Source organism: Apostichopus japonicus, chromosome 15 (genome assembly GCF_037975245.1).
Source record: "Apostichopus japonicus isolate 1M-3 chromosome 15, ASM3797524v1, whole genome shotgun sequence".
Taxonomy (NCBI): Eukaryota; Metazoa; Echinodermata; class Holothuroidea; order Aspidochirotida; family Stichopodidae; genus Apostichopus; species Apostichopus japonicus.
This window is the reverse complement of record NC_092575.1, coordinates 20,398,780-20,424,211: the sequence shown is the minus strand read 5'-3', so window position 1 is coordinate 20,424,211 and position 25,432 is coordinate 20,398,780. Positions and strand designations below refer to the sequence as shown.

Genomic DNA, 25,432 nt, shown 5'->3' with positions numbered 1-25,432 from the left:
GCAGCGCCCTCGAAAATGTAAGCGCCCAGACGAAGACTGAAATTGAAAAGGAGCCAGAAGGTTAAATTTCTTTAATAATGGAAACAACGACACTTGAACATGAGGAAAGTACTATGGAAGCTGAGGATGACGACAGCAGTGGCGATGATGCAAACGATGAAGTCATTCAAGACTTAACACAGAAGGCAAGACATTTCAGAACAATTCATCGTTATGTTTTAGAAACTAATGTGAATGTGATACGATGTGTCCACATGGATGTATAAATATGCTGTTAGTACCTGTTATGCGAAGGTGGTAGTGCTCTATCAAAATTCGTGCTTACAGTACAGTATTCCATGGCTGCCGTGGAATAACAAATGTATTAACCATTTTTCGTTAGCCAGTAAACTTTGTTCATAGTAGAAGATGTCATTCTGTCTAACGAAACTGCTATACAGCTTTGCAATACACATCACATGCACTTTTTCCATTGTGGCTTTGTAGTATTTGCACATTAGAGGGGGGCGAATAGAGTGTATCCGTCAGTATTTACTGTACCCAATGATCCATCTCTGAGTCCTATGGTGATAACATGATGCATCTCTTGATTTCAACCCAGCTGGATGAATTTGATTGTGCAAATACTTATTCCTCATTCTGCAGGGCAAACGTGCTCAACTACCTTTTTTTTGGCTTTAGCCGGTAGGCTTACCAAAACATGACCCAGTCAAGATTTGATGGAAATTTCATGGAGGTGTCTCAGAGGATAACTGTTTGTACATCAAATGGATAAAATTGAAGAAATATATTTCTGTAAAAGCCTCAAAAATGTCAAATAATGCTAGTTTTATAATTTTATATTGGTGACCATTTGTGAACCTTTCTGGCATATTTGATGTAGCAATTTTACATGCCTTTCAATGAACTTTTGACAAGTGACTGAGTACGAATTTGAAAACTATTCAGCTGTTAACTAGTGCTTAAACCAAGATATTCTTTCATGTATAACTGTACACTTATTAATATATTTGTTTTTGCAGGTTGCTGCCAATCCATACCAGTATGACCTACACATTCAACTTATAACTGTATTGAGAAAAGAGGGAGAGTTTGACAAACTTTGTAAGGCAAGAGAAGACATGAGTGCAATATTCCCACTGACTGATAGTGAGTATATAAACATTGAAATCAAATTGTATTACAATTTGGAGATGAAGCTAATTGTAGTTTCTAAGATTCTATTACCATCGTGTCGCATCGCACAGTAATGAAACGTGATACCTTGTAATCTTTAGCTGGACCTGAGATGTCCATCGCTGTATCGTTTGTACACTGTGCTGTGGGTAATGACCGCAGCGGTATGTACTGAATGTACACAAGTGTCTAATTACCGACGGTAGCGAGCTGTGTGTTGTTTTCTGGGATCGATGGTGGTGTCTAACACTTCTGTTACACCTCATTCGAAAAAAAGGTCAAATTACCGGCATTAGACATTTCTTTTTGCGCGAGTCTTCACACGCTTTAAGTCCTGCCTACATCATAGAGTTGCCATATTGGCTTAAAATGTGATGAATGACCTCTGTGTTAACAGTTAAGTCCACAGAATGATGAACATACTGTAGACATAAATATAGTAAATAAAATATACTTTGTATTTACAGTGTTCTCATGCAATAAAATTCTTTTCCTCATAAGATGGTTATATGAATAAAATGACTAAATATGTTTGTCAAGTTAATTTTTTATCTGATCAATTACTAAAAGTTGTGTGTGATCTTTTCCAGGACTATGGTTGGACTGGATAGAGGATGAACGGAAGTTTACAGAGGATGGCAAATCCAGAGAGAAGATTGAAAAGCTCTTTGACAGAGCTGTTCAAGATTATTTATGTAAGCTTCCAAGCAATATATCTTATTGCTATATATACAGATTGCATTGTAATCAGTGGAATCTACAGTAGGGCATGAAGAAGGTTTTAATGTGACCTCCATCTATAACAATAATTTATCACTATTCCTCTTGGTTTACTCCTTCATTAAAAAGTAGATTCAAACTCCTTTTGATTGTTCATGTGTAATATATAACTAAATGTCAATGTTAATATGTTATTAGTTCTGATGGATGTCACCATTTTTAGAAAATCAAAGATTTTTTTTTTCTTTGAGATTATGCAAACTTATGGGACAGATTTGATTTTCCAACAAGATATGGTCGTGTTGGACAATCAAGAATAATTACAAATCAGCCTTGTGTGGGAAAATGTTGGGACTTGTAAATAATCCATGTAAACTGTTAAAAGAGGCTGTTTGAGTAAACTTTTGTAAGTTCTGTAACTTCTGTAACTTTCAGTAATATTTAATAGAATTCCATAAACATGTAATTCTTTGTATGAATCATTAATTAATTTTGAAAATAAGGAAGAAGCAGCCAAAATTATTAGGTATTTCCAAATCTCAGTTTTATGCATTTGACAGAAACTTCTCGGTGACATACTTTTGAGAATTGAATTGAATTGAGTCAGTAACAACCTTATTAATTTCCATTTGGTGACAACATGTAGTAGGGTATCTTTGGTGTGATAAATTATAAATTATCTTACTTCTAAATAAGGGTCGAAAAAATTGGGTGAAATGACAACCAAATCCATAAACATTCTTTTATTCAAATTCTTTTCCAAATTAGCTGACCAACTGTGGCTAGAATATGCCCAGTTTTCAGTCGGTGGGATGAATTTACCAGGAGGAGTAGAGAAGATAAGAGATGTCAATGAACGTGCCATCTCTGCTGTAGGCCTCCACTGGAGAAAAGGGAATGCTATTTGGGAGCTGTACAGAGAGTGTGAAAATGCTTTCCTAACGACAATTCAGGTACAATCTTTGCAAGTCCCTATAATGTAATGTGCTTTATATGACAAGAACTATTATGGGTATTGCCTACTAATGTATACAATTTGTATACATTCATTTATATATGTGCCTGCCTACTACAAGGTTTCTTCAAGAGGATGCATAAAAATCTCTCAAAACAAAATATATGTAAAAGAGTAAAACTAAACTGGAAGATGTGTCGCAAAACTAAGACAGAAGAAAGAAGATAGAAGAAGAAAAAAAACAAACAAAAAATAAACAAAACAAAACAAAACATGGTTATTAGAATTACAAAAATTGTGTGGTAAGTCCTACCTAATGTATTCATGCATGATACACAAATTTATGTGTAATGGTCGCTAGACTTAATGTAGAGGGAAATGTACCAGCACAAACTATTCAGCAGAGAAAACTCACTTTTGGTCCTATTGTGAATTGTTTTGCTAAAGAAAAAACTGATGGAGTAAATTGGGATCCTGTTGATATCTCCTTTAAGTACCAATGCGTGTTTATTAAACTAGGGCTAAACAGAATCCAGGAAGGTCATGTTACTTGAGCAGAAGAAGGCCTCTCTTTGCTGCATCTAAAATAATCTCACACAATCCATAAAATAAAGCAAACCCAAGAAAGTTCTCTAAAAGATGTGCACAGAATTTAAGCAAAAAATAAGTGTTTGACAGACTTTGTATTTTTTTTTTTTCGTCTTGCAAGAATTATTTGATTGCAATTAATAATTCTGCTGTACTCTGGTTTGTGTATTTGGTACACATGTTTGGCTTGCTACGAAACATCCAAAATCTGTAACGTTCAGGTAATCGGTACATGGTGAATAGTTAGGAATAAATTTCTGTAGAATTTTAAGATTGTTTTCGACTCAATTTCAGCCTCCACCTGGCTCTGTGGTAACCAAAGAAAAGACAGACGAAGTTGACGCACAGGTGGAGAGGATCAACAAGATCTTCAAAAGACAACTTCGTGTTCCTTTGCAAGGTAAGAGAGAAACGTTGGTTGGAGTAAAAAGGCCAGACAGAATCAAATTTCACTATTCATAGATGATACAATGGGGGAAGGTAGGGGGGTGTGTGCAAGGTAGTCTGGTAGGGTGCTTATGCCTAAAGCTTTAGTGGCTTACATACCCCATATTTGCAAGGTTATGGAACAATTTCATATTTGCAAGCACAATGGAAGTCTGTCGCAGTTCTAACCCTTGGTATACAATTAAGATTTCCTTCGTTGAAGCCTTCCATTACCGGTATATTTTCGTTCTTGTGTAAGGTGTGTCTAAAATATGTAACTTGATATATGAAAGCTACAATTTTTTGGTATCAAATATAGTGACACCTATCTTGGTTTTGTTGATCGAGAGATAAGTTACCTGCAAATGTAATCTGTAAAATTTATCCTAATCCCTTTGCACTTGGAATGATTTAATTAAGTGTACCCTTCAATGGTTACATAGGGAAAGTAATACACTAAATTTGTGGGGAAACAAAGCATTTGTAAGTTGGATGAAACACAGTTAATACTTTAATAGTTGGTTACTTGTAAGTTAATGGTTGTAAGCACAAAAAGACCAATGGCAAAGGTGTATGGCTTGCTGCTGCAGAACTATGGAACAGCCTTGACAATAGTAAATTGAAAACTGAAAATCTCCACTTTCTGAGAAACATGTAATAGGAGACCAATTTTTAACGTAAATATTATAGTTTGCATTTTCTTTCCCGCTATTTTTCTTTTTTCTTCTTTCTTAAGATTTCTTTCGTTTTTTTTACCCCCATCTTTCAAGTTTCCTTTCCTTCGTTTTAGATTTGCTCTTTCCTCTATTTTTCTCTTACCTACTTTTCAACATATTTTCACTTTCTCTACAAATATCAGCAATGTCCCCTTTTCTGCTGAAGTTTTAGTGACCCTCCAAAATTTCTTCCTTTGCTTTCTTTTCTGTAAAGGGAAGCTGCCTGTAAATCTGTTTTCTTCTTCTCTCCTCCTCTCCCTGAAATTGATGCTTCTTCCATTGTTGTCTTTAAAAACTGAAACTAAACTAGGAAAACGAGGCAAAGTTACAACACAATTCAAAATGGGTTTCTTCTTTAACTCTATAGTTGTGTTTTTACTACTCTTTGTTTTTTTGCAGACATGGAAGAAACTTTAAAGGAATATCAAGAATGGCTATGTGAAGTCGCCGGGGAAGACGTTATGATTAACTACAAGATCGCTCTGGCTAAAGTGAAAAAGTACAAACCCTATGAATCTGCTCTGGTAAGGGAACAGATATGGATAAGAAAAACTTGCCATTAGTGACAAAGAAACAGACCTTTTTCTTTAATCTCTCTGGTTATCTACCTCTTAACTTCTTTATCCAGAAAACAGCCTTTTACTTAAAGGGTCATGTTCCACTTTGTTATTGTCATGAACCAGACTCAAATGTGACACTTTTGTGAAAGTGATTTTGAACCAGGTGGAGTGACGCTTTTGTTTCAAACCTTATCATTACTAATTGGTAAACATCGCAATATAAAAACCAGCATTTTGCATTGAATATGTCTATGATGTAGTGATAATAATGGATATAGTAATGAACATTTGTAATGCTCTAGTATCCATCAAAAAGATGCTAATGATTTGTCCATGTTGTAGTTTTCCATCATGCAATTCATTGAATAAAAACATTTCAAGTTTCGTTTCAAAAAATGTCAAAAAAAATAATAATAAAAGAAATTTACCAGTACTTGAATTTTCTTTGTATTTCACACCTGGTTTTAATATTTGCAGACAAGTTTTGTCATTTTTTATCTGTTGTATGTCTTTTAGTAATTTTCTCCCTTTTTCTTGTAGGTTAACACCCATGGCTCTAATTTAGCCGAGTGGCAGTCCTACTTGACATTCATCATCAAAGATGGAGAACCTGCAACTGTCAGATGCTGCTTTGAGAGGGCCGTGGCAGAGCATTGCCTAGCAACGGACTTGTGGCTAGACTACACACAGTACCTTGTAAGATCCTCAAGACAACATCATATATTCAAGGGACTTAATTCAATCCCAAGTTGCCTTAGCTCTTAAGTCAAGGGGGTGATTTACTACTACTACTGAAGTATCATAAGTTTATTGAATTCCATATTCAGCCAAATCCATTCCTTCATGAGATTCTTAATTTATGATGATTTCATTTTTTTATCCCATAGGATTCCCATTCCACCGTAGCTGATATGCACCTGAGCGTCTACAACAGATCTGTTAGAAATTGTCCCTGGTCACCGACACTCTGGAAGGGATACATGCAAGCTCTGGAACATCATCAACGTCCTCATGAAACAATCAAAGGTACTCATTTGGAGAATCTCATAACTTCATGTTAATATGTTCGGTTGCATCCATATTAAGTGTAAAACTAGGGTCAGGTTACCGAATTATATCTGGTGAAAGGAGAACAAGGTATTGCAGCCTGAAGTGACCAAACTCTGATTCAGTGAAATTGCAGTGTGCTTTGTAAGATCAAAATGGTTGAACGTGACTGCTGCTATTGACAATCTTTCATTTCTGCGTTCAAGTCTGTGGTTGTAAGGTGGCCAAATTACCATCAACAAAAATATCCGTCAGTATTTATGCAATTTTGCTCTATCTATCTAACAAACAAGTCCAGGTAAAACCGGGAGAGGTAGCAGGTCTGTGGTAATTTGCATGGTCACTTGATGGCAGTAACTGTTTCCAGTAATAGTTTGGTCGCTGCAAATAAGGCTAGGCTTAGGTACATCTGGTATGAAAGTGTTGCAGATCTAATGTTAGGCTATGAACATGTAGATATGAATTGATCAGATAAACTGACATAAAGATGGTGCAAAATGATATGTATGGTAGTAAAGTTTGCTTGAAATTTGTAAAAATGGTAAAAAGTATGGTTCACTGTTTATAGAGACATGAAAACTTGCTGCACATTTCTTCATCAGTAAGTGAAACCTTGCACCCTGATTACATGTGTCATACCACTGATCTAGTATATACACTGGTGCCATGGTGACCCATAGGTCCAGTTTGCATATAAGAACTCACCGTAATCGTTCCATTCGTGTTACAGAAACCTTTGAGAAGTCCCTCTTAGGTGGATTCACAGAATCGTCTGATTTTCTAGGATTGTGGGAGTCTTATATTGACTATATGAGAAGAAGATTGGACCAGTTAAAGGACACTGCCTCAGAAACAGGTTGGTTATTAATTAAAACCTTACGTAAGCCATCTGTTGTTAAGTCATTTTATTTCATGACTCGAGATGTCCCAACAACATAGTAACACTTTAGTGCTGGTTATAAATATTTTCAATGTACTCAGCCATTAGTTTTATTAGGCATCTGAAATGCTCCTTGAAAGTCAATTTCTGGATGTCAGATCCTCTTTTCATGTACAATTTTTAAGGTTTTTAATGTTCTAGTGTCCAGTTCTGGAGAGAGAGGGGGGGGAGTCAGGAGGGCTACTGCCCTGGGGTCCTGATGTCTGGTAGAGGGCCTGGGGCTTTTTGGCTTTTTGGGGCATTGCTTTTGGTGTCATACAAACAACAGAGCACCCGAGGATGTTATCAGATATCATTTGTCATGTTTATTTTATTCTACTTCACTGAGGTCGTCTTTGTATATAAACATCAAAATAAATTGTTAGTCTTAAAGTGATCAGTTTTAATGTAACTGTACAAATTTTGTTGGTGTTGAGTTTGGCTTTGAGAATTATACATATAAATAATTAGATTAGGTCAGGTTAGGTTAAGGTCAGGTCAGGTCAGTGTGATGGACATTGAAGTAGTTTCGTTTAGTCTTGTGCTACACAATCTTTCAAGTGCAAGGTAAAGCAAGTGCTTCTTTATACTGACGATGACCTTTGGTTTATTTTTTTTATTTTCTGTACAGTACATAATTAAAGAAACATACCACCCCCCTCAATCAAAAAGGATAACAAGTTAATATAAATAACCCAAGAGTGGCTGTTAGACAAATTGCACCTTGTCCTGTCTGTTATAGACAATAGACAATACAAATGATCTGTTTCATACAAATTCAACTTTTAGAAAAAAGTGTGTTGTATGGTAGGTCCTGTAACTTTGAACAAGCACACCCAGCAGTCAATTGATAAGACTTGCTGCCAATTAGTGGTTAGATAGGTCATTTGATATAGAGCATAGGTTGTGTACTTCGGAGATATCTGATTGGATTCCCATTTTATCCCACAATCTGTTTGGTATTTTGCAGTCAGAGTCTGTTTATGTAAACTAAACAAATTGTTTCTGTTATGTTCAACCTTATAGTGTACCTTCTTTATTATATAAAATAAATCCCACACATTAAATCTTTTCACAGATTTCAGTGATGCAAAAGAAGAACTGAAGGCCACAATCGAAAAGGCAGCAGAATACCTCGGCCAATGTGAGTATTCACTAGGTGGTCCACAAACTTTTAGGCCCACGACACAGGATCTTCTGTGAGTGCTGAGCCATGACCCCACCAGACCCTGACCCCTCAGACTTGATGCTCAGAGTACTCATGAAAGATAGCTTGGACTAAGGCATTCTTGTGAAAATAATAACTGAATTGACCTCTGTCCCCAAGCTCTGAAAACCTTAAATAACATTTTCAGCATATGGAAATATCTCACTGGCCACAGAAATTTTTTGCTATGCATGTCTGGGTGGTGTCCCATAGTTTTTAGACCCTTGTATTAGATATTAGCTGTTTCAGGATTTCAGCAATGGGGAGAAGATTTTAGTTAATTTTGACAGGTGTTATATGTTGCTTCCCATCATGAGTGCTAGGTCCCTGTTGCTTATGTTTCCGGGGGGGGGGGGGGGATGGGGGAGTGGGTTGTCAACAAGGGCGGCAGAAGCACTTTTAATCTGGGGGGGCACCGACATCAAAGGGCACTTTGCAGAAATTCGATTGGACTGATGTAGCCTTATATTTAGTACCCTTTATAACTCTTATTGTATTATCTTTTTTGCGTATACACATCACTCCATCAACGCCCCCCCCCCCCACCCCTTTCATAGAAAATATGCATACTAGCTCTGCAATATCCAAGTTGTATGCACGACTATCTGAGCGGAGCGCCACCATCGGTTGGCGCGGAGCGTACAAGAAAATTTTTGGTTTTACAAACCCCTCAGATGGCCAGAAACGGCCCTTCCTGAGTGTTCATTACGGTTCCCTGGCCTCTTGCTAACTTGAGACACCTCAATTTTTATGTAGAAAAAGGGCACATTTTTAACCCTGAGGAAAAGTGGGGGGGGCACGTCCCCCCTGTGCCCCCCCGGTTCCGCCGCCCTTGGTTGTCAAACACGAATTGATGTCAAAGCAGGTCAGAATGTGAAAATCTTACCAGAGATGTATCAACACACAATGAAAATGAATTGTAGAATAGACAAATTTTGAACATGTTTCTGAGATAAACCAAAGTTCCTGATTTACAAGAAGAATTTTTTTATTTTATTTCATTGCTCTGCAATTGGGAAATGTCTTTTGTAAACGATGCTCATGATGGATAGATTTACATCCGTTCTGAATGTTAATTTTAATTTACAGACTTTGGGAGTTCAGCAGATCCAACATTCCGTCTCCAGCAGTATCAAGCTGTGCTTGAGGTGAGTGTTGGGTAGTGCACACATGTTTGTTCATCCTTCAATTGTTTGTTCTATAAATCTTATTGGTATAGCTCAGTTTAGTATTGCATGATCATCAGCTCATTCAGAACCCTATCCATGTGGTTTATCGAGGATAGAACATGGAGTGTTCAGACAGCTAGGAGGCAGGGGTGTCAGAGTCCCTCCCATTCCTGCTCCAGGACCACTGATAAATGTTCCCATCTGCCCATGAGAGCATAACTCTCATCACTCTGTCAAATAATGAACTTTGGTTAAAAAGTAACTCATTTCATCATCAATGTAGAACAGCTTCTTTGAACAAAGTTGTTTTAATAGTAACCATCGAAAGAAGGGAATCAAATCCCAGTTGCAACCAAAGATGCCAAAGGAAGACTCTGCACAGCATCTTTGCAGTGTAGCAATTTTTTTGAAATAGATCACGAGAATCTGATTGCTGGTGAGGTTTTAAGGTAGCATACGCCCATTAAAAGCCCCATTGACTTACACACACAAAAGTAATGTGGTCTCTGTTAAAGTCTAGATAGAAGTCTTCACTAGCTAAACGCTACCCATAACCGGATAGCTGACAAGTTGGCCTTTCATGGCACCATCAATTTTCCGTATCGTAACAATGTAGATTTTTTGCTATCCGAGCCAGAATTTTTCGTCACTTGTAAACAAACCTCTTCATTCAGTAGTAAACAATTTTCCTACGCTGCTCCTGGGAGGCCTAAAGGGGTCTAAAATTGCCTGAATTGACCCAATTATGTCACCACATGTACTTCCATTCATGCTCTTCAACATGCAAGCCACAAAAAACTAGATCATGATTGATAACAGGTCAAAAAAGATGTTCTCCTGCTGCTTTTTGGCACTTTTCCTGAAGGAGAACAATTAAGCAGATGGATATAGACTGTAATAGGAGTATGCCACCTTAAACCTAAGACCACCTAACTGTTACATCATCTTGTTTGACATTCAGTTCCACATCGCTTTGTGATGTCAAAGTTTGATTTGTAGGTATCTCTTGTTTGCAGAAAAGGTCACTTCCCTTGTGAACTCTTGTGAATTTAGTATTTTCCATATTGTTATTCCTCTTTTACTTTTTGTTTGTTTTGCAGGCAAAATACTTTCAGAACATGGAAAAGTGTAGAGAGCTTTGGAATGAGATATTGTCAGCAGGAAACAGTTCTCATGCACACATGTGGATGGCTTATTACAATCTGGAGAGGTAAACTTTATTGCCACATCTTTTCTCGTTATTTAGATTGTTTGAAAGGATTCTGAACTCTTTTTAAGTTGCATTGTATTTTTTGGTTTCTAGTTCGTGTCATTTTTGAACAAATTACGCAGTCTGCCAGTCACATGAGGTTTTCCGCCTGGTCATTAGGATATTTAGGTCTTATTCAAGTAATCAGAAAATAGGAAATGAGGTTGAGGTAATTTCAGTTCAAACCAAACCTCATCCCAAAAACTTTGAAAATGTTCCTCTTCAAAGTGAAAATGGTATGGAAGTCACAGACAACAGGCTTCCACAATTTCCAATTTGACAGAGGTAAGCAACAGTGTCCCAAAAAATTGGGTTATTATCTGTGACACACACAGCGAACGAAACAGTTTTCGTTCATGGTAGGGTGAACAATGAACCATGATAGATGGTTCAGTTCACTTTGCAAAACCCTTTTGAGCCACAATATCACCCATGTTCTAGTTAATGAAATACAATGTTACTTAACAACATGATATCAGTGAAACAGAGAACAAAAATCTGGACTCAGAGGCCATGTAATCATCATATCTTAAAAATGCTTTTCTGGTCACAAACAATGTGAAATTTATTGTGAAGAGAAAAATATTCCACAATGCTAATTGAAAGCCCCATCTAGATAATATCTTGCCCTTGTTAAAACAAAGACAAAACTCTGTTAAAACAAAGACATTTTCAGCTGAATTGACCTGATGACATCATCCATTCAGCCAGATGCAACTATTGAAATAATGAATATTTTATTAAATGAAGCCAATTCATGATTAAACAGAGGTGAGCATGGTCATTTTTTGAGCCAATTTTGATGTGTGTCAGAGGAAGAAATAAGGTGGTTAACTTGTGCAATAGTAAACTGATCCACAAAATTTCAGCCTTCTTGAAAAGGGACACAATCACCTAATAATATAACCTTTGGGTAATAAAATGTTTACTTTGGCACACCCTCACTTGGACACTTCCTGCCCCCCTTCCTCCTTCCCCCACCCCCTGTCTACTATCAGTCTCCTGAGGCCATGTTTTTGAAAGAACAGTTATTAGTTGATGCCAGGTATAAACGCAGATATTTCACTTTGAAATGTTCTCAGGGTCTACGGAGATACCAAACACTGCCGCAAGATACTCAACAGAGCTGTAAACGCCGTTAGTGACTGGCCGGAGCAAGTATGTGAAACTCTGCTCATGTTTGAGAGGCTAGAGGGCACTCTAGATACTTTACAGACCTCCAGGAGAAGAGTGGAATCTCAGATGAAGAGGGTGGAGGAGAGGCGGGAAAAGGAGAGGGTGAGTATAACCAAAAAAGACCATCATTAACAATCAGCTACGAACTGACGAGGGTGAAAAATAGAAACCCTCAGAATATTAATTAATAAATGAGAGATGAACACAAAAGAGTATCAAAGCTGTATTCCTCAGCTGTGTTTACAACAAGCTGAAGAGTGTAAAAATAGAAACCCTCAGAATATTAATTAATAAATGAGAGATGTACACTAAAATAGTACCAAAGCTGTAGTCCTCAGCTGTGGTGATACCACTGCTTTACTACCGAGGCCATTTAACAATTATTCTTAACTGTCACTTTATGCAGTAAAGTGTAAAAATGTTTGTCTTGTAAATTCTCCATCAGTTGTTCCAAGCTCAATGTAGGAGTATCTTAATTTTTTTTCTTCATGAAAACTAACAAAAACAAAACAAAACAATTTTACACCTGGCTTTTTTTTTTTGGTCTTTTTTTGTCCAGGCTGCTGATTCTTGGAGACGGCAAGACGAGTGGACAGGACGAAGAAGACCAGCGTTCAAACGGGGAGGGGGAAGGGGAGGAGGAGGGCGGGAAGGAGGAGGGCGGGAAGGAGGAGGGCGGGCAGAGGGAGGCCAGAGGCGAGATTACAGCTACTTTGTGAAGGCAGGATCGAGTGAGAATAAAGAAGAGGATGGAGATACCAGGGGGAGAAAGTGGCAGAGAGAAGAAAGACACAAAGGAGGTCACATGAGACAGGAGAGCAGGAAAGAAAGCAAGGATGAACAACAACAACAACAACAAAAACAACAACAACAACCAGAAAACATCGCTCTCAAGAGAAAGGTACGTTTTGGTGAATGATTTAAAGTAAGGGGTCATGGTACAAGGTTTGAATGTATCTGAATCATTGCTTGGGGGGTAGGGATGGGAGAGGAGGGGATCAGCTTAGAATAGAGATGGTACGGTGAGAAGTGAGTCACTTTATCTCAAGGGATTTGTCGTGAGGATGGTAGATTGTCTGTTTCAAGAGTTGCTTCATGACAAGAATCAATTTTAGCAGAGATTGGTGCCGAGATCCTGAAGATTTTTTTACAAAAACATGTAAATATCTTGCTTGACTTTTTTTTAAACGGCTTAAGATTTTTGCATGTGAGATTTGGAGATCCCACCAAAAAACAATATCTGAAACCATGAGTCTCATGGTAAAGTCAAAAGACTTGGTTTGTGTGTAGTCCTCCTCTATTTTCCATCTAAAGCCCAATGCACACCTGATCCACTGATGGTGACCCGGCTCAACTTGACCTCCATGACCTAGTTTCCTGTCATCGTGAAGAGACCCACGGTCTTTAATCTGACCCCGGCTCACAGAACAACTGAACAGTGCAAACACGACGAGTGTTCGCTGTTAACGACCAGAACCTTGGTTAGGTCACATGCATATTTATTACCCTCTGTATGGTCAAATTTGTTAATACTGGGCAGTTTGAGTCTTGAAGCACGGCACACTACCGACGACCAGTCAGGAAAACGATAAAATGTGAAGGTTTTTTTGCATACTGAAGCTGGCTTCTTCTTTAAATTTAGGCCGATTCTCCGACTGAAGCCGAGGATCAGAGCAAGAAGTTAAAGCAGGAGGACACAGGAGTGTTCAAGGTTCCGACCTCACGCCCTCCAAAGTCACCAAAATCACCAAAGTCTGTGAATTTCACTCCTCTTGGAGTTCCTGCCAAAGGCACTGAGGATGTCCAACAACTGACCTCATCTGATGGTGATGATGTTAAAGGTATGACATCAAATGTATTACAGAGTCAAGTTTGGTTATTTATCAGCTTTAATTAATTTGGTCATTTCCCGATATTGTCTGTCTACTGTCGAGCACATATCGCATTGTGACTTTCAAGCATTAATTTCACTTCTTACTAAAGATGCTTACAATCGTAAAGTAAATCTTTTTAACTTTTCGTCCTAAACTTCAACACTTACTTGCCTTAATCATATTACTTTTTCAAGCAGATATCAGGTCTAGCCTATTCTACATTTATGAATACGGGCAGATTATTTTAATGTCATTCACTGCAAATTACCTGTTAACAAGAGCTATTGGAGCATTCAAAAAATTTGCTAGTATGGGTTATCTTAGTAAGGAAAAGAAACAAGCTGCTGTTATGAAATGCAAGTCATTGCCATGGATACCATCATTACAGGTGAACCAATGGAAACAGAGATGGTTCCACAGAAATCTTTCCAGGAACGTAAACTGGACCCAGATAAGGAGACCCAAGAGAAGACCGTCTTTGTGAAAAACTTATCTTATGACGTCGAAGAAGCAAAACTTAAAGAGATTTTCTCTAAGGTGAGGATAAACCAAACTTATGATATCTCGCCAACATCTCCTGTCATCCATCCCTCCGCTTCACCCCCTATCCTTAGCGCTAATGGCAGACAGGACTAAATATCAGGCATTGTCTTATCATTAGACAGGAATAAGTCCCTTGATGGACAACCTAACTGAATTTGTAAGATTGCTGAAAACCAACAATTCATGTATACTGTTTAACCTTGGAAAAAACTTTCCAATAAGAGATTGAATTTACACACCTGTTGTGTCTGTTATTGTTTTTTGTTGTTGTTGCTCTAAGTTGTTTTTGGTTTGAGTATGTCTATGGAATTAGTCAGAGATGCTGGGGGGGGGGTATGGAGGGGGGTATTATTGGGAAGGGAGGGGGAGAGAAGAGGAAGTTGAGTTTGGCGTATGAAGTTTAGTGTAGTTGTGTTTTCTAATTATACTATTCATTAAAATTTAGTTTTGAAATGATTAACAAATGTTACAACAGACATTTTTTATCTGTGTACATTTATCTTTTTTCACCCACATTAAATATTTACACCATCTTTAAAAAAACTCTTTTCTTATAGTGTGGAGAAATCCAGGAAGTCAGACTAGTCACCAACTACCAACAGAAATCCAGAGGATTTGGATATGTTGAGTTCACTGATTCGGTAAGATCAGAACACAGACATTTACATCACATCATAATGAGCTCGTTCTGTAGAGTTTTAGTAGCACAAGAAGCAGCAGAATCATACGCTAAAGATCATTATTTTCTCTTGATATGAGTCAATAAAGTCATTTTCTCTCTCTCTGTCTGTATTTTGTCGTAGGAGTCGGTGGCTAAGGCTCTCGCACTGGATAGAGAGTCCATCGCAGGGAGACCGATGTATGTCGATAGATACGTGGAGAAGGAGAGAGACAGAGAAAAGAAACCGACTGCTGTCGTCAAAGAATTCAAGGTAAATGAAAGTATCAGTCACAAACATGCCTTCATGGAAAGGAGTTTTAGGTGGGAAGAACAAGAGGGGAGGAAGATGAGGAGGGAGAGAAGGAGGAATGAGAAGGGGGAGGAGTGTCAGGAGGCAGAGCGAATCAGAGAGATCATTGACTTTTGAAAAATTGCTCCCACATTTCAGTTTGCAGAGATGACTTTGTATATTCCAGAAGAGAAGAGTGATTGAATATTTGATATGCAGTATTTTACTGTTGAAACACACTTTCTGTTCCCCTGTGTTTCTATGAAACATTCTTTAATAATACATTTTATTACTAAGCAATAAATTTCTTGATTTGTTCTTCTTGGGTCAGTATGAGATGAAGCTGGAGAAGAATAAACTCTTTGTTTCAAACCTGCCGCGATCTGCAACTAAGGAGGAACTTGAGAAGTTGTTTAGTCAGGTAAATTTTCTTGTTCCATGGACATGCTTTGACTAATTCATCTAGTCAGGAAGTAAAAACAAACTAATTTCAAGTCATGCTTTAAAGCACTTGTACTGACAGTATGAGCAGTATGAATGTCCTTGTGTTTCTATCAGATGCTTCTATATGAACTGTTCATACTGCCAGTACGAGTGCTTTGAAGCGTAACGTGAAAGTACAGCGTAGAGTGGTTCTAGCATTAGAAAATTCTCCTAACTGGCTTGTATTTTCCAGAAAGGTCTATGATAGTTTTTGTCCAGTCATTGGAGTATTTTCTAAAGTCTAGAGCTCTTCTTGCAATCACAGTGGATTAAGTGCATTAGAACTGGACTTAGATGGATGAGACTAGAACTGGACTTAGATGGATGAGACTAGAACTGGACTAAGATGGATGAGACTAGAACTGGGGACTAAGCTGGATGAGACTAGAACTGGACTAAGATTAATGAGACTAGAACTGGACTAAGATGGATGAGACTAGAACTGGGGACTAAGATGGATGAGACTAGAACTGGGGACTAAGCTGGATGAGACTAGAACTGGACTAAGATTAATGAGACTAGAACTGGACTAAGATGGATGAGACTAGAACTGGGGACTAAGATGGATGAGACTAGAACTGGGGACTAAGCTGGATGAGACTAGAACTGGACTAAGATTAATGAGACTAGAACTGGACTAAGATGACTGAGACTAGAACTGGACTAAGATGGATGAGACTAGAACTGGACTAAGATGGATGAGACTAGAACTGGACTAAGATTAATAAGACTAGAACTGGACTAAGATGGATGAGACTAGAACTGGACTAAGATTAATAAGACTAGAACTGGACTAAGATTAATAAGACTAGAACTGGACTAAGATTACTAAGACTAGAACTGGACTGAGATGGATGAGACAAGAACTGGACTAAGATGAATGAGACTAGAACTGGACTAAGACAGATGAGACTAGAACTAGACTAAGATGGATGTTACTGGACTGAGATGGATGAGATTTTGATGCATTATACTCTGTTAAAAATACATTTTCATGTTGATATAATGTTTATTATATGAATGTTAGCTGAATACAGCTTGTTACATCTTTTTTCTATCACAGCACGGTACCTTGAAGGAGGTTAGAATGGTGACTTATCGGTCAGGAATGCCCAAAGGACTGGCTTTTGTGGAGTTTGAAAATGAAGTAAGTTTATCCTAGAAACAACTGGTACAAACAACTTTCTTAATTAATTTCATTTGTCAATAATTTTTTTTTCACATACTATTTCAAACTTGTAACAATTGTAATTAACTTTCAATAAGTGTCAAAAATTGTTTCAATCTGGTTTTCTGCCCTACCCGATATACACTGTTCTTCATGTCATACAACATGCAAATAAAGGTATTAACGTGTTAATATTCTGAAACTATGCCTGAAAAATACTCACCCGCATATCTATTAGCCAGCCCATATTCTAATAGTTACATGTGACCCTAGTTACATGTGACCCTAGTTACATGTGACCCTAGTTACACAAGTTAAAGAAGTTGACCAGGCTTAACACAATATCGAAACAAGGTTTAGTCAGTAAACTTCATCATTCTCCCTTAGCAGAGGAACAGATTCAGCAAGAGTCTGGCATATTTTGTCATCTAACAAACCTGCATAGGCCCTCAAGCACCCCCCCCCCCCCCACCAGGGAACCAGATGTTTGGAACTGAACATTTAAGCATTCAGTTATCAGATTCAGGGAGGAAAATGCTATGAAACATCAAGAAAATATGTACCAGACATGCAGGGGCATGCAAGAGCCAGTACGAGCCCAAGGAACAATTATGTCAGTCCCCCCCCCCCACCCACACCGCTCCTGTTTGAAGTCTTCATTTTCCCTTAAGCATATTATAAAAACAAATATAAATTTTAAAAACAAATATAAATTATTGAGACTATGCAATGAGAATTCTTTATTATGGTAAATGAGAATTCATTATTATTTATCCCATGTTTCCCAAGTCCCCCTTGCTGACCCCGAGCTGTACCCCCCCCCCCCCATCCCATCACAGCAGGGTATGACTATTCACAATAATTTGTTCTTGACAGGCTGATGCATCTAAGGCAATCATGGGTACTGATGGAACTGACCTTGCTGGACACAGTATATCTGTTGCTATTAGCAACCCACCCAGCAGGAGACAACCAATCAGTGACAGGAAGGGGAAAGATTCGGAAGATACCCCTAGCCACTACCCAAAATCACTTGGAGCTAAGTAAGTTTGCTTTCTGCTAGATATAAATATATTTGTATTTATATTCCTTATTGTTTATTGTCAAGTTGGACCCGTAGTTTTAAGCATATTACTTGTGACCTTTGTCAGGTGAGTAATTTGATTTGATATTTTATTTCAGATATTTTGTACCCTTGTTTGCAGTAGTAATAGACTCAATTTCTGACACGTTTTCTATTGTTTTTCAAATTTCATCAGAGGTATCTCGGGTCCTAGAGGGAAAGGAAGAACCCAGCTATTTTTGGTACCCAGGGCGCTCCAGAAGACGAGTTCCGTAACAGCAGAGGCAAAACCAGACGAAGAGAAATCAACAGACAAAATGGAAGAAGCTGCTCCTCAAAAGAAGATGAACAATGCTGAATTTGCAAAGATGTTTTTGAAAAAGTAAATTTTCTCAAAATGTGTGTGTGTGTATTTGAAGGAATCTTTAATACAGAAAAAGTGCAAAAAAGGTGAATTAAAAAAGAAAAACTTTTGAAGGCGAGTTCTTCAGAGGAAATAGGACTTTTATCTTTTTACTCTTTAAAGAATGTAAAAAAAGTTGGGAAGTGTTTAGAAGTAAAACGCATGGTGGGTTGGGTTAGGGTAAGGAGAAGTGCCATTGCATTGATCCTTTTGTGTAATACGATAAAAGCAAATGTAAGAAAGATAATAGTTATGATTTTCTTTGGTTGAGGGAGGAGGGGGAGTGTTGTTGATTGGGGTGGGGGGGGGGACAAGTGCATTTAAGCAACCTTAACTCCAAACCTTATGAAGAAAAAAAGACAAGAAAAGATTGCTGTGAGGAAAGTTAAACTCATTGTTTGAAATGTGTTTTTAGTTTTAAGTTTTAAAAGCAAGGAAGTTGCCAACTATTTGAAATTGTGAAGTATTACATTTGAAGGTAACGTTACAGAGGAAACAATATGCTTGCTCGTTCTAGTGCTCAACATGGTAGATTATTACTTTACAACTGCTTGCCTTAATTTCACAGGGTTATTTAAAGGTACCGTGACTTCAAAAGGCTATTCAAAAGAAAGTGAATTACAAAGTAAGGTATTTTTAAGGACTACAGCTCACCAGTGCTAATACGTTTTCCGTAATTGGGATGTTGTTGTTGTGTAGAACTGTACAACCTTAGTGCACATCTGTGCTACAGAGTTACATAAAGCTTAACATTTTAATGGCGCCATCACTACTCGACTTGCTAAATACAAGGCCTTTCACCAATGCGATATGTTAAGTATAAAGTGTCTAATATTGATGTTTTTATGCCACAAGGAAGTCCTCAAATTCATAGAAAAGCAAACAATCTATTTATAAATCGCAAAGAAAAAAAAGCGAAACAGAGAAAAAAAGCATCATTTCTCTTGATTCTTATCAAAGAGATTGACGAAATGCTTGAAAGATTTAAGTTTATACTGGTTTTCAATTTTTTAAATAATTTTTTTCAAAGAAAGAAAAATAAAGAGTGCAAAAGACACAAATGAGGCAGCAGGTTCTGAAGTTTTGTTTCAAGTGAAGAATAATTATTTTAGTTTTGGAAACCCAAAGTATTCAAATTTGTTCTAAAACTGAAGGTAACACAAAACTAAGGCATAGCTACCAGTACATGCAGGTTCATTTTGATTGATTTTTGCTAGGTAAGAGTTAAAATGCTTGGAAATACAGTATTTTTGAGATTTATTTTTACCAAAGAAAAGAAAAAGAGAGAGTAGTATAGGCAAAAGAGAAACCGGGTTCCGTAGTGTTTTTTAGGCGAAATGTATTTGGTTTAAGAACAAAGCTTTCAAAAAGTAATGTTTTTATGCATAAGTATTGCCTATGAATAATTCATTTTAACTTTGTTCTATCTATTACCAATCTTAAGTTGTACAAATTTGTTGTAAAAACTGTTGGTACATTTTTTTTGGAAGTTTCCTTGTATCATCATGCCTGTACAATAAACAGCTAAAAAAAGAAGGGTTTCTGAATGTTTGATTGTGTATCAATGTGTATGTGTGTATGTATGCATCCATGTTGTGTGCACATGTCATTGTTCCATGCAGCATTGTTGAAGTGTGACATAAAATTAGTGATCACAATTTCCTCAGATGTGTGAGCTACATAACACTCCTGTCATCTGCAAATACTATACCAAAAATGATACAGATGGCATGCCCAGAATAGGGGGGGGGGGCATTGCCCCACTCTACCATTTGTCAGGGAATACACTCAGTGGGGATTTGCCAACATTAGAAAATAGTTTATTAGTACAACCTTACACTCAGACCTAATTTAAAGTCTAAATATGCCTTAGAATGCATCATTTTGTGTCTAAACTTTGCAGTTTTTCTGCGGGAGAAACCCAGACCCGCTCCCCCACCAGGGAGCCACAATCAACAACCCCACTGCCACTCTTCTCACCTGACAAATGTTTTACCAGGACCGTAAAGGTTCATGCCCTCACCAAAATCAGAAAATTTAGAATTGGGCTCATCCCCCCCTCTCTCACCCCTTTGAATTCCTATGCACATCACTGCAATGATATAGAAAGACAACACCAACATTGAAACTTGTCCATTTATTGTGATTACATCACCATGTTTCGTTGACAAGGAGTATGTCCTTATTTAACAATTTAATTTATTATCTTGAAGCAAGAATCAACATCAGGGATTTTACATCAGTTTCGAGAATCACAGACACAAGTAAACAAATCCCATGACAGTATAAAATAACATAATCTGTTCCATTTATATTAACAAAAATTTGACAAAGATGGGCGAAAACTTAAATATGCAACTGTCACGTGAGACAATCCATTATCATTTGGCTGCCAAAATGATTAAATTTAACAAGTCCCATAATTAGCAAGATTTATCGTGACATTTGAACATTTCCAAAGCTTTAAAATACTTATAGCCAAAAAATATGATCAGTCTTTTGTGTACTATTAGGTAATGGAAAAAGCTATATTAAAGTGGAAATCGGAGCATAAATGTATTGCATAGCTTACAAATAAAAGACTGATTTAACATACTGAGAGTTAATTCGAGAGCTTTCGGCAGCAAGTCGCAGATATTTTGGAAACATAATACCAACCAATGAAAATAATCGGCTTAGAAGCAGTAAAAGACCAAAATAGTCATTCCAACAGGTAGAGAATTTTCCTACTTTAATGCAAGCACTTTTCGTTGAAAATGACAAAACAGATAACTTAATATGTGATGCAGGATTGTGTTTCTTACTAAGATTCTCGTCATACAGTTCTCAGTCATTTCTGTTGACTGCTCTCCTTTCTCATTTACATTAAGCTTTTCACATTTGGTCTGCAATCTATCTACATGGTATCCAAAATACGATTGTGATTTACCAAACTAAAGACACCCTTATTTTTTTCTCCAGAAAAAGGTTATTGGGAAATAAATTAATAAATTAAGTCTATCATCAACATTCTTTCCTCCAAACACATATCCAAGAAAAGCAAATTAGAAAGTTTTAAAACCTTCGCTTTTTTTTGGAAATTATTTGCAATAATTATCTGTTTGTGCTGAAGTTTCAGAATTTCAGAACTCATAATTTCAGAAGTTGGTACAGACGTTCCTAAAATATTTCTGCTTTCCATCTTTCACCGCTCTTTCTCATATCCTGCAAGGCACTGACGTTTTCCTCCTTGTGACAAGATCAGCGATACTTTCCCTCCACGAGGGGATGGATCTTAGAGATTCCTTGTAAGTCAGCTGTTTCCTTAACCGGTCCGAAGATATGCAAGTTAGCCTCAAAGGTTGGTCATTCCTCGAGGAGAGACATCAATCGTAATGACTGTGGTTCCTATCAGTCTCACCTCTCAAATGGTAAATGGCGCCCCCTATCAGACCGTAGAACACAATGCACAAGGTGACAATGAGGATCACGCCAGTCGTGGAAAATCCAAATAAATATGCCAAGAAAAGTAAAAGGAGAGCGTATCCGATAGTCCGGTAGCTGGCTAGGAAACGTAAACTCAATCGCGGTCTGTGATCAGTTCTGCAGGATACAAATGATGACGACTTCTTTCGGGGACTTTGTGATGAAATCGCAGGTGCACGCAAATACTGCTTGGCTACAGATCCCAGAAAATCAGGCCGAGAGTAAACTTCTTGTATTTCGTGGTCGTACTGAAAGTCAGATGGATGTCAGAAAAGTTAAAACAAAATAATCTTATTCTGATATCGACATTGTTACTTGCCAATGTTTACAGCCAATGTTGGTCAAATTTTTTTTAAGAACCTTCTGCTTTGAGAAGTTATGAAAAAACTTCAAACGCAATCTAATATCAACCAAAGTTAGGGGTACCATGTTTCTTTCTTTCTAAAGTCAAACACCGTGTCCTGGCAGAAGGGGTGTGAAGGGAAGCAGGGTTTTTAAAGCAGGCTACATACCAAATGGTAGCATATTTACAGCTTTATACAACAGTTTAGTATAGTGTCATATTTCGAAAATTTTCATTTTTACCAGAATTATTCTAGACAAAAGGTGAATGCTTTGTGTGGTTTGGCCAAACACGGCTAATAGATTTCACTATGTAGGCCTAGCCCACGTGGCTCTGCTTTTCCTGCCGAGCTTGGGGCTAATATACAGAATGGACATCAATCATACTGAAAGTCACAAAGACCTTTAGAAAATTGGGACAATTTACTTTGCTGATGAGCAATCCTGATTAACAAGTCTGATAATCCTACCAAAGGTGCAATTCAACTTCTCCATCACAGTAGATATACATTGGATCACATTTTTCTTTTAACAAAAACTTGAAGCAGCTTGTATAAGGAAACTTTTCCTCATGAAACATGACAAAATACCATTTCATTAAAATTACCAGCGTAATCATTAAATAACATTTCCTTTCATACATTTCATGGAGAAAAGGTTTAAAAGACTAACCTTTCGATTAATGAAACAACAGAAGGTGTAGAGCAATCGAACAAACGTCGCATTCTCGAATGTCCTGATCGGTTGCAAGTCCGGATCACCGAGATACTCGACATCAAACCGCCGATATCCATTCGCCATCTGAATCGGAAAAAGCGCGAAATTGCGAGTTTTGACGTAAACCAAATGTAATCCCAGTACACGGGAGTAAATGTAATTGGAGCATAAATCAAAGATAATTTTATCAGGGTAGGTTCCTTTACTAAAGCCTTTTTTTTTTGTGCATTTGGTCAGCAATTTTAACAGACCTGTACAAATAGTATACATCTCAAAGTAAGATTAGCATTGTTCAAACTTTAAGACACATTACTGGAATTTTCTTGTCTTTTTTGACATTTTTCTTTATTTATTACAATGGTTATTTTCTGTTATGGACATGGTTTTAGCAAATGCTGACTCTAATATATGTGAACCCTCTTAACATCTTAGTTCAGTATCAACACGGTAGACATTCTACCTTCATAATATGAATATAACAAAAGCCAAGAGAAGGTATACAGTTTCAGATGATAGTAGAATTATGACATCACAGATTTAAAATAAGACAGCTTCCATAGATTAACAACATTTATCCTGAGATATTTCCCAAAGGGAACATGATTTTTCGTAACTGTTTGGGGGTGGGGGGGGAGGTCGGGAGTTGTTCTGAACATAGATCTCAGTCATAAAAGCTCAAGATAACGGTTGGGTCTGTGTCTCCTTATAACCGGGAACTTGAATGTACTTTTAATATCATTCAAAAGTGTTTACACAACATTTATCCGATCCCTCTATGCCATAAAAAAATATTTGTTTGGTCCAATCAATTTAAATTGTACCGTCCGACATTGTACCCTCTAACAATGTCCCTCCACCCCCCTCCCCCAGGCCCCTGGACTCGCATCTCACCGAATCTTCCTCGAATCTTATTACCAACCTGGATTCTGCCAAGATCTGTCAAAGTCCCATCCTCTGTGGTGTCTGGTGGTAAATCTTTGTCTCTCCTTGAGAGAGGATCTTCATGGACGCCTGCTGATACTATATGAGTGTCAGGGACCTAATATAAATAAACCATCATGTGGTAATTCAGTAAGTAGTCACATGATAGAAATATAGTATAGACTAAATCCTGCTTCAGTAATCAGAGCCCACAATCCTGCTTTGGGAACTAAACCCTATATCCAGCTATGGGGATGGGAATCAAACCCCAAATCCTGCTTCAAATGATCTTCAAAACCCTATATCTGGATATGGGAATCAAACCCCAAATCCTGCTTCAAATGATCTTCAAAACCCTATATCTGGATATGGGGATCAAACCCCAAATCCTGCTTCAAATGATCTTCAAAACCCTATATCTGGATATGGGGATGGGAATCAAACCCCAAATCCTGCTTCAAATGATCTTCAAAACCCTACATCCAGCTATGGGGATGGGAATCAAACCTCAAATCCTGCTTCAAATGATCTTCAAAACCCTATATCTGGATATGGGAATCAAACCCCAAATCCTGCTTCAAATGATCTTCAAAACCCTATATCTGGATATGGGGATCAAACCCCAAATCCTGCTTCAAATGATCTTCAAAACCCTATATCTGGATATGGGAATGGGAATCAAACCCCAAATCCTGCTTCAAATGATCTTCAAAACCCTACATCCAGCTATGGGGATGGGAATCAAACCTCAAATCCTGCTTTGAACTTCAAAACCCTATATCTGAATATGGGCATCAAACCTTACATCCTACTTTGCAAATCAAAACTTGAATCCCACTTTGTAGACAAACCCGTAAATCCTGCTTTGGTAGTCAAACCCCAAATCCTGCTTAAATATAAACTTTAATCAAGTCAAATCTAGAAACCAATACAGATGCAAATGAAGAGCATTGTAATATTAAAAAATACATTTTTGTATAAATCCTAATGAAAACTTGATTTTCTCTCCAATATTTCAATTCACCTCAAAAGCATCCGCCAAAAATTCCAAAGTTTTATCAAGATAATCTCCAGCTCTACGAGTGTTCATGGGGCCAATGTCGTCCACCAAAGCAGCGTTACCGGGTATCTGGGGGTGACCTCCAAACCATGCGTCCAGATTAAACCAGTTTGAAAGGTCTTCACCTAGACTGCCCAGTTGAAGACGATTTAGACTTGTCAGGTTCGATTTAGCCTGAGCAATAACTTGAAGTAACTGTGTAACCTGAAACAAAATCAATTCATAGATAGATTAGTTAAATAAATACATAAATGGATGGACGGACGGATGGATGGACGGAGACAGACAGATATATTGACAGATAGATAGGTAGATAGATAGACAGATAGATATGTAGATAGACTGACAGACAGACAGATGGACAGACAGACAGACAGACATATAGACAGACGGACGGACGGACGGACGGACGGACGGACGGACGGACGGACGGGCGGGCGGGCGGGCGGGCGGACGGGCGGGCGGGCAGGCGGACGGACGGACAGGCGGGCGGACGGATGGAAAATATTAAAGAAAGCTTAAAAAAAGATACATG

The 25,432-nt window shown here is 37.8% G+C and overlaps 2 protein-coding genes across 3 annotated transcripts in view; one reads left to right on the top strand and one right to left on the bottom strand.

The window, feature by feature from the left end:
- On the top strand, window positions 1–21,350 carry LOC139980726 (squamous cell carcinoma antigen recognized by T-cells 3-like). Its single transcript, XM_071992593.1, has 22 exons — window positions 1–185; window positions 1,023–1,149; window positions 1,767–1,871; window positions 2,665–2,849; window positions 3,734–3,839; window positions 4,981–5,105; window positions 5,682–5,837; window positions 6,029–6,167; window positions 6,919–7,044; window positions 8,186–8,251; window positions 9,404–9,462; window positions 10,584–10,693; window positions 11,815–12,010; window positions 12,468–12,809; window positions 13,551–13,749; window positions 14,171–14,319; window positions 14,883–14,966; window positions 15,129–15,257; window positions 15,607–15,696; window positions 16,822–16,905; window positions 17,803–17,969; window positions 18,186–21,350. Exons 1-22 carry the CDS (start codon window positions 78–80, stop codon window positions 18,373–18,375), a joined length of 3,042 nt encoding a protein of 1,013 aa, XP_071848694.1. The 5' UTR covers window positions 1–77; the 3' UTR covers window positions 18,376–21,350.
- Window positions 21,201–25,432, bottom strand: part of LOC139980727 (sphingomyelin phosphodiesterase 4-like) — a 20,371-nt gene continuing 16,139 nt past the window's right edge. For both annotated transcript variants that reach the window (XM_071992595.1, XM_071992594.1), the window contains 4 exons: window positions 24,862–25,101; window positions 23,836–23,955; window positions 22,872–23,000; window positions 21,201–22,105 (listed from right to left, as the gene is read on the bottom strand). In XM_071992595.1, coding sequence (XP_071848696.1) covers window positions 21,758–22,105; window positions 22,872–23,000; window positions 23,836–23,955; window positions 24,862–25,101 — 837 coding nt within the window. In that variant the 3' untranslated portion in view covers window positions 21,201–21,757. The remainder of the gene's footprint in view (window positions 22,106–22,871; window positions 23,001–23,835; window positions 23,956–24,861; window positions 25,102–25,432) is intronic.

Excerpts from the sequence above, each read along its gene's own strand:
- LOC139980726 (XM_071992593.1), top strand. The coding sequence starts at position 78 with ATGGAAACAACGACACTTGAACATGAGGAAAGTACTATGGAAGCTGAG. Across the intron at positions 1,150-1,766 it reads AATATTCCCACTGACTGATA|GACTATGGTTGGACTGGATA; the intron begins GTGAGTATATAA and ends GATCTTTTCCAG. Across the intron at positions 7,045-8,185 it reads GGACACTGCCTCAGAAACAG|ATTTCAGTGATGCAAAAGAA; the intron begins GTTGGTTATTAA and ends ATCTTTTCACAG.